This window comes from Sycon ciliatum, chromosome 7 (assembly GCF_964019385.1).
Source record: "Sycon ciliatum chromosome 7, ocSycCili1.1, whole genome shotgun sequence".
NCBI lineage: Eukaryota > Metazoa > Porifera > Calcarea > Leucosolenida > Sycettidae > Sycon > Sycon ciliatum.
Window position 1 is genome coordinate 31,559,711 of NC_088649.1, and position 9,484 is coordinate 31,569,194.

The 9,484-nt window shown below is 50.8% G+C and overlaps 1 protein-coding gene across 1 annotated transcript; it reads left to right on the forward strand.

The window, feature by feature from the left end:
- Window positions 1–8,550: 8,550 nt before the first annotated feature.
- Window positions 8,551–9,183, forward strand: LOC135821834 (uncharacterized). The gene has a single exon (XM_065334831.1). The coding sequence runs from the start codon at window positions 8,551–8,553 to the stop codon at window positions 9,181–9,183; it is 633 nt and encodes a 210-aa protein (XP_065190903.1).
- Window positions 9,184–9,484: the final 301 nt, after the last annotated feature.

A 9,484-nucleotide genomic window follows, 5' to 3' on the forward strand; every position in this document is an offset into this window, starting at 1 on the left:
AGAGGAACTTGCCAATAGTCGTGACGGGCGTCTAGCTTGGTGAAATATCTTGCGTTGCCAACGCTTGATACAGCGTCACGAGGGCTTGGTGCGGGTGAGCAGGGCGTTCGACTTGGTCGTTGAGCTTTTTGAAATCAATGGTGAGCCTCTTTTCGTTTGTCCCCTTCTTGTCCACGATGACAATTGGGTGACACCACGCACTGGGTTCGGTGACCTCCTCGATGATGGCATCCCGGACCATGTCATCCAGCTGGGACTTCACTTGGTCACGGTACGCATGCGGGATCTGGCGGGCATGATATGTAGCGACAGTCTTAGCATCAGCTCGCACTCTAATTTCCATAGGTCCACCAAGCATCGGCTTCAACACAGAGTCATCAAAGACGTCAGCGAATTCAGCTAGGAGTTCGGCTCTCATCGTCTCCGAGTCGGTGGCTTTGGACACAACCTTGTCCGCAGGTGCATCGGGAACGAGCGGTGGGACTACCTGTTGGACTGCTGCGATTTGCTTCGGCCAGCCGGACAGCAAGTATCCCAGGGCGTGCAAGGATGAACGGGATAGGAGGGCATCAGTCAAACCATCATAGACATGGATGGTGGACGTGTGCTGGTTTGGTCCACAACTGAGAGTCGCCGAAATCTTGCCAACAGGGGTGAGACTGGCGCCATCGGCTGTACGAACATCGTCGATGTCGTCAATCAGGTTCTTGACAAATCCGCCTAACTGGTCAAGGTGTTGAGTGCCAATGGCATCAACGTCGCTACCAGTATCCGGGAGCCAACTAAGAGCAACTGGTTCTGGCTCGGTCACAAGCTGGGTAGCAACGGAAACTGTTGCGTCGTCCAACAGAGATGCTCGGTTGAGTCGCAAGTGTGCGATCTTGGACGACTTGTCCGGTTTCTTGGCAGGCCTGTGGCACATTGCCCGGAAGTGACCCATTCAATTACAGTTGAGGCACACTTTGTTGATCGCGGGACACGGCGATTTTGTGTGCGCTGTGCGTCCGCAGTTACGGCACTTATCACGAGCAGAAGTGTGCTTCGCCTCAACTGGGGGCTGTGAAGCTGACTTCGCGTGCTGATAAGACGATTTCCTGGCAGCATTGACTTGGCCGGCGGTAGGGATGTGGTGGCTGGTCTGTGTGGCTGCCTCGTCTGCACGACACACCTTGACTGTCGGCTCCAATGTCAGGTCGGAGGTGGACAACAGTTTGTGACGGGTCGTGTCGTCCAGGATACCGATCACAATGCGGTCTCGCATCATGTCCGCGTGGACCCGTGCGAGATTAGTCTTGCTCGTAGAACAGGCACGTGCCGAACAGGCAGAACAGAGCTCGTGTTCCACAAAATCACACGTGTTAAACAATTCCTTCAGGGACGTGTGGAACCCGTCAAACAATTCATCTTCCTGTTGCGTGCGCTTATAAAATTTAATTCGGTCAAGTATCGGGTTTCTTTGTCGGCGAAGAAACCACTTAATTATTAAAATTGTTGTCTCCTCGTCGAATATTTAAATAAGGTTGTGAGTTTCTCTCTCTGTTGTTTACCTACCATCATAATCCATATGATGCATGGCCCCACCTTTGGCTGCTGGATGTAGTGATGTAATCATGCACATCTGTATAGTGTGCGCATGCGTGCATGCTTGCAGTAGAGAACTCGCAGAGCTTGAAGACGAAGCCTGCAATGGCTACCTCCAGACTTGTATTGTTGTAGTGTTGTCCATCTACATTGGCGTAGTGAACACGTCAAGATGACAACGAAGAGCAGAGTGCCCAAGGAATTTGTACCCGATAACGCCGGCGACATCGGGGCCGATTTTGAGCTTTGGCTCGAGGATGTCAATGACTACTCAGCAATTTGTAATGTTTCTACTGCTGCTGACAAAAAGCGTTTATTTTTGAATTTGGCCGGACTCTCAGTTCGCAAAGTTGTGAAGGGTGTGGTTATTCCTTCTCCGAAAGAAAATGATGATGGTTCTCCTGGAGACGAATACGTAGCACTGACGGACGCCGTTCTGGCGCACTTCCGTCCCACCATCAATACGACGTCAGAACGTCACAAATTCCGGCAGCTCAAACAAGGGCCGGAGGAATCCGTCTCCACCTTCGTTGGCCGTTTACGAGATAGAGTGGACTTATGTAAATTCGGGGCGACGGATGTGGACAGCGTGGTGAACTCCCAGGTGCGAGACCAGTTGGTTGCAGGGTTGAAATCCCCGAAGTTCGTCGCGAGTTGCTCAAGGAGTCCAGACTCACCCTCGCAGATGCCATCACCAAAGCAGTGGCACTGGAGACCTATGCGGAGAGTAAGCTGTATGATCCGCCGGCAGAGCCTGCCAATCAGTTTAGCTCAGTGGCTGCCGTTAGTGCGACCAGACAGCAACGCAGACAGCCACGTACAGTATCTGGTTCTTGCAAGTACTGTGGCCGTACCCATGCTAAGGGAAAGTCGTTTTGCCCTGCAGCCAACATCCGCTGTCGCAGTTGTAGCAAGGTCGGACATTTTGCGGCCGTATGTCAGTCGCAACGCTCTGGATTAGATGCTAACGCCGTCGACGAGGAGCCCGCCAACCTAGCTGACCAGGCTCATTTGGTTTATGACACCGTGTACATGGCTGAGCAGACCGGGTCACACCGCCAGTTCCTCGCATCGCTATTGGTGGATGGCAAGGAGTGTGAAGGTTTGCTGGATACCGGTGCAAGCCATACTATTCTCACTGATGACATTGTCCAGCCTACCCGCAGCAGTAATCGTGTCCTCAAGGCGTACACAGGCGGGGAGATTGCAACTTTAGGCATGGCTGATGTAACCATCGCATCGCCTACGCGTACCATGTCTTGTAGTTGTTTTGTTGTACCCCATGGGAAACATCGTATTCTGTTCGGCCAGGATGTGATCTCCGAACTTGAGCTGTTGGTTCCAGCGCACCTGGTGGACACTGGCAATTTAGTTGACACCGCACCAATTTCCATCTCCGTGGATGCTGAAGCTAGGCCGGAGGCTCAACCAGCACGACGTCCCCCATACAGCGCCAAGGCCGACATTGAACATGAACTGCATCGTCTTGTCAAGGCAGACATCATCGAGCCAGTTAAGGAAGCGTCTGGATGGGTATCGCCGATCGTCCCAGTCCGTAAGTCAAACGGCACCTTGCGTTTATGTGTTGACTATCGGCAGTTGAACAAGTCTATTGTTAGAGAGCGACGTTCATTGCCAACCATTGATGAAATTACTGCGGAGCTTGCGGGAGCGGAGGTTTTCTCGGTTTTGGCCGCAGAGTCTGGTTTTCACCAGCTCTTGCTTGACGGCCAATCCCGACCGCTTACCACGTTTACCACACACTGTGGTCTCTATCGTTTCAAACGACTGCCATTTGGCATATCCTGTGCTCCCGAGATATTTCAGCGTGTTGTAACCGATCTCCTTTCGGGTTTGCCTGGTGTTGTCTATATAGATGACGTCTTGGCGTATGGTCGCAACCGGGCGGAACACGACGCACGGCTCGCTATTATTATTATTATTATTATTATTATTTCACCGTCCAATGGCAGAAGCCAATGCAAAGGAGGGGGCGTTAGCCAGCCATGGCAAGAGAAGATAAAAAAAGAAAGAATGAAGGAAAGAAGATGATAATCGGAAGAAAATAATGCATCAGCGGGGTGAAATGTATCACTATGTTGACCATGGTGGAGAGCGGCGAGATAAGCTAGCAAAAGAGGCGAGCGAGCCTACAACGTGGCATGACATTTTACATGGTCTATGAACTGCCTAATATTGGATATTGTCTTCATTTCCATGGGCAGCTTGAGCCAATACGAGTATGCAGAGAAGATAGGAGATTTGGTAAACATAGTTGACAAAGCTCTGGGAAGTACTATGCCATTGCGAGTGTCCCGTGCGAAAGTAAACCAATTATACTTGGTGAGATGTTCAGGGACAATGTTCAGTTTAATACGATGGACCAGAACGCATGACTGTCTCTGCGACAGGATAGAGATGGGGCTGGTGGAGGCCAAACTATATAGATCAGTAGAGGGGAAAAGAGTGGGTTTACGAAAAATAATTTTCAACACACGTTTATGATGTATTACTAGTGTCTGTACAGCAGATTTACTAAGCAGGGAATGCCAAGCAGTGGCGCCGTACAGAAAGATAGGAAGGAGGTAGCATTTATAAAAGAGACGAATACATTCGGGAGACAAGTGGGAGCAGTGAGACATCAGGCAACCTACAGATTTGCTAACTTTGTTGCATACAAAATCTACGTGAGAATTCCAGGACAATTGCGAGTCAAATACAACACCCAAATGCCTGTGCGTATCTACAATAGTAATATTAATAGCCGAATCAAGTCCGGGAAGGGTAAATGTAGGAGGGTGGTCTATTTGAGGGAGAAAGACTATTTCTGTTTTCAAGATATTGAGTTTCAGACGCCATGACAACATCCATTCATGAACAACATTGATTCCAGTCTGAAGCTTCGTACACAGGTTTGCAATGTCAGCGTCAAACTGAATGAGGGCTGTGTCATCAGCAAATAGTGACAAACCATCTATACAGTCAGGTAGATCGTTTATATACAACAAGAATAGTAGAGGCCCCAATATAGATCCCTGGGGGACTCCCGACTTCACAGGCAGTGGGTCTGAGAGTACCCCTTCGACTGACACTGATTGCGTTCTATCTGTTAGGTAGTCCGTAATCCACGCCAGAGACGCTCCGGAAACATTGTACATCACAGATAATTTAGCTAGGAGTCCACGGAACCATACCGTGTCAAACGCCTTGGCTAGGTCGAAAAAACACATGCCAACATGTTGGTGGTCATGACGAAGGGCCACAATGTCCTGCACAAGGCGTGTCAGCTGCATGGTGGTTGAGTCTCCTCGTTGAAAACCAGATTGGACTGGGGCAAGGGCCGGCGACACATGAGCATAAAGCTTATCAAAGAATAATCGCTCACATAGTTTCGATACACAGGACAACAAGGAGATAGGAAGGTAATTGCTGGCTTGTGACTTGGAGCCTTTGCTCTTGTAAACCGGAACAACCTTCGCGAGTTTCCACGCTGCTGGAAATTTACCCGTCGAAAAGGACACATTAAAAATGCGGCAGAGGGGGTACGAAATCGACGGGGCAAGTTTCTTCAGGACATCATTCGTAATGGTGTCCAAGCCAGGACTGCGGCGAGACTTTAGTCGGGCGATAGCCTTTCTAACATCCGCAGTTGTGGTGATGACCTGAACAAATGTTGCATGAAGTTGGCTGTGGGCACGAAGAGCTGGAAGTGATAACGACGGATCATCCGGCACAGCAACGGAGGCGAACTGCTGGTTGAGGACTGTAGCCTTGTCGAAACTGCCAGAAACTGGATGACCGCCTTCATCAATGAGGTGAGGAAGGCCACGATCCTGCTGACGATTCCGCTGATAACGAACAAACTGGTACATGTTAAGGTTACCTGACGCCATGCTGGCCTGTATAGATGCCAAATAGTCACGGTGAAGAGATCGAGATAAGTTTCGTACTCTGTTACGCTGAACTTTGAAGGCAGACTGGTTAGCTGGGGTTGGGAACTTCCTATATCGGCTGTAGAGTTCGTACTTCAACTTGATGGCAAGTACTAAATCTCGATTAACCCACGGAGGATATTTCCTAGATACAGCTCGCTGGGTGGAGGAAGAGATTTTCCGATAAGGCGACAGGTAGTGGGAAAATGCATCATTCAAGGAAGAGGAGAATCTGGCTAATGCGTCGTCGACATCTGGTGTGTCCATGAGATCATACCAGTTGAGCGAGGAAAGGTACATATTTACTGCTACCCAGACAGAAGGTGGCACTTGCGCAAAATTGTATGGAGTGGCTGGGGAACTACGGGCAGGATAGCATGGTACTTCCTTTGTAGGCATTCGGGTCACAGTTCTGTAGAAAAGGGTGGTAACTACCTGTGAATGGTCGGACGCACCAAGCGGGGCAGCATCGTCGACAGAGAATACTGATTGAGGACGATTGGTAGCGAGCAAGTCTAGGCACGACAGGGTTCCGTTAGGAGAGGTGTGAGTGGGAAAATCTACCAGCTGGGAGAGACCGAAGCTGGAGAATATATGCGAAAGTTCCTTTCCAGCGCGTGATGTAGCGTCACCGCTCCACCAGTCAGAGTTGTGAGCATTGTAGTCACCAGTGAGGAATATATCAACGGATGAGAGGTCTACAGCCCGTAGGGTATCCGTCATCATGTCACAAAATGAGGTAAGTTCAGGTAGGGATTGCGAAGGAGGGCGATACTGACAGCCAATGAGTATAGGATTAGCACCAAGGTCTGCAGGAAGTCCAAGCTCAACCCATATGTTTTCGCATTGGGGCGAGTCAAGGTCTGAGCGCTGGGCTGCATGCAAAAATGCCCCATCTCGTACAAGGATGGCAACACCACCATAACCTCGGAACTGGGCCCTTTGGTTTGCTGGTATTGGCCTATCTCGACGGAAGCACGTATAACCGGGTACACTGAGCATATGTATCGGGCAGAGCCAGGTTTCTGTCAGACATAGGATAGTCGGTGTGTTGGATCGACACAATGCATGGAGTTCAGGGATTTTGTTCGACACGGAGCGACAATTAATCGTAACAATAGTGATGTTATGTTGAGTCTTAGGAAAATATGGGAAGGCCTGGGCGCTCAGCGGTTCGGAAGCCATCATTCTGACGACGTGGAGGTTTTACCTGGTTTGTTCGTATTTGAATCTGCAAACCGCCACTTTCTTACGGTGTGCTGGATAGTTGCAGGCCAGAATCCGTCACCCAGTACCTTTTCCGTAGCTAAGGCTGGGAATGTCACTCTGGCGTAAGCTGTTCCGAAGGTGCGGGATTCCAAGATGGTGCAGTTGAGCACATCCACTGCACGCTCTTGACACCAATCCTTGATGAAGTCGGCACTGCAGCCCATGTGGACGTTTCCTACATAGAATATCGCTTTGTCCACCTTTTCGACACCTGTCAGGACTACAGGGTTTGTTTCGACCGTGGGCATAGGCTTGACGTACTGAGATGTGACCCGACGTCGTACAACATCGACCCAAGAGCTCTGTCCATCTGATTTGTTGCGGGAACTGCTGTCCGTAGTGACGTGACCGTTGCCAGCAGGTCTAGGTGCTGTACGAGTAGTGTCGCTGGACTGGGAAGCGGCACAAGGTTGCGAGTGCATACCGGTAGTACGGTCATTTGAACTTGAGCGTGCATGCTGCGATGTGGAGGCTAGCGTTTTGGAATGACTCAAACCTGCTAATCTCTGCCTCAACTGGGGCAAGTGTCGCACTGGACTGACATGTGTCAAGTATCTCGGCCATGACCTGACGAAGCAAGGTGTTCACCTGACACATGCAAGCTTCAAGCTATCAGTGAACTGTCGGAGCCGACGTGCCTCGCCGACGTTCAGCGTTTTCTCGGGATGGTCACCTATCTGGACAAGTTTCTTCCTCAGCTGTCTCAAGTAACTGAGCCACTTCGTTCGATCGTGAAGCAGCCAGAGCCATTTGTAGCTACTGAGAGCCTGATTGCGGCATTCAACGCACTGAAGCAGGCAGTCGCTTCATCTCTGCAGACATTGGCGTACTTCCGCCCATCTCCAGATGTTCGTACGGCTGTCAGCTGCGACGCTTCGCCTCAAGGTTTCGGCACTATCCTCTGGCAGCACGACGACAAGGGCCAGTGGGTGCCAGTCACTTGTGCCAGCCGATCATTGACTGATGTGGAGACACGCTATTCGCAGATGGAGCGTGAAATGTTGAGTGTGGTATTCGCTCTAACTCGTTTCCGCCAGTACGTTCTGGGCCGGGATGTGGACGTCTTCACGGATCACAGACCACTGCTCCATATAGTTCAGAAGCCGTTCGATGACGTCCCACCACGTTTCCAGCGTTGGCTAGTCTCTCTGATGCCGTATTCGTACTCACTCAAGCACATCCCCGGAAAGCAACTGTTGTTCGTTGACGATTTGTCTCGTGCTCCGCTGAAGACCACTGTCTCGTCTCCAGCTGAGTCCCGGTCATTGAATGAGTATGTCAACATGGTTCTTGAGGCAGCACCAGTCAACCTTGAGAGATCCGCCATGCCACTCAAGACGACGCATCGCTCCACAGTGTCCTGCAGCGTGTGCTCACCTCATCCTGGCGCGATGCCTCGCCCGCTGAGCAGCCGTACTATCTCGTCAGAGATCAACTCACTGCAGCTGACGGTGTGTTGCTATGGTCGGCAAGTGTTGTGATACCAGAAGGGCTACGCCATTCCGTCATGGCATTAGTGCATGTGGGACATCCGGACTAGGAAGCCTTTCAAGATTCCCTCCGGCAGAGGGTTTGGTGGCCAGAGCTCACCAAAGACGCTAGTCTGTATGTGGAACGTTGCTCCGAGTGTTGGCGACGTCGCACAAACAGTCCGCAAGATCTTCTCCCCACTGAGATTGAAGGCGTGTGGGAGAAGCTTGCAATCGACCTGGTATCTATTGAGGGCCACTTTGTTCTCTCCCTCATTGATTATGGTTCCCGGTTCCCTATGCTCAAGGTTCTGTCCTCTACATCCACTACAGCTATCGTGGACGAGCTAGATGAAGTGTTTGCCCTATTCGGTCTACCGTCTGTACTGGTTTCGGATAACGAGCCACAGTTTGTGTCGGAGCAGATGACCACTTTCTTGCAGCGGCTGGGCATTCGTCACATCCGCTCCAGCCCACGTTATCCACGTTCCAATGGCATGGTGGAACGACTCCATCGTCTCGTCAAGGAAAGAATGGTGGCACTGAAGCCTCATTTACCTTTCCGTCGACGACTGAACCAGGTTCTGTTCGACGTCCGACATTCTCGACACCGCATGTTGGGAACCTCTCCAAACGAGGCTCTGTTCTCTCGCCCATTGCGTAGCAGAGTTCCTACCATGATCCCTTCTCGCATTGTCAACCCCAGAATCCAGCTGAGAGCAAAGACCACAATGGCACGTGATCATGACGCTCGTCGGGGAGTGAAGGCCTTGCCACATCTGCAGGCGGGCAAGCGGGTGATCCTCCATGACGGATACAATGATCCAGCTAAGCCGTGGACCGTGGTGGAGCAGTACGGGAGGCAAGTGGGAGTAACCGACGGTGTCCGGATTCTGCTTCGTAACCGCCAACTTGTCAGAGAATTGGTCTAGTAAGTTGTCATTTCTAGACGTGCTTGTAGAGAAGACTGGCTGTGAAATGTTGACTTCTGTGTATCGTAAGCCTACGTTCACTGGTCAGTACATTGCCTTCGATTCATATTGTTCGTCTCAATACAAGGTCAACTTAGTTCGTAACCTCGTGGACCGTGCGCAACGTATTTGTTCGCCCAGTAAGCTGCAGGCCGAGCTCGATTTTCTTCGATCTGTTTTCTTGAAGAATGGCTATCCGGAATTCTTGTTGGCTAAGTTTCTGTCCATGGAGCAGAAACCGAAATCGGTGCTGATTGGTCCA

Coding starts and splice junctions, on each gene's coding strand:
- LOC135821834 (XM_065334831.1), top strand. CDS start 8,551: ATGCTCAAGGTTCTGTCCTCTACATCCACTACAGCTATCGTGGACGAG.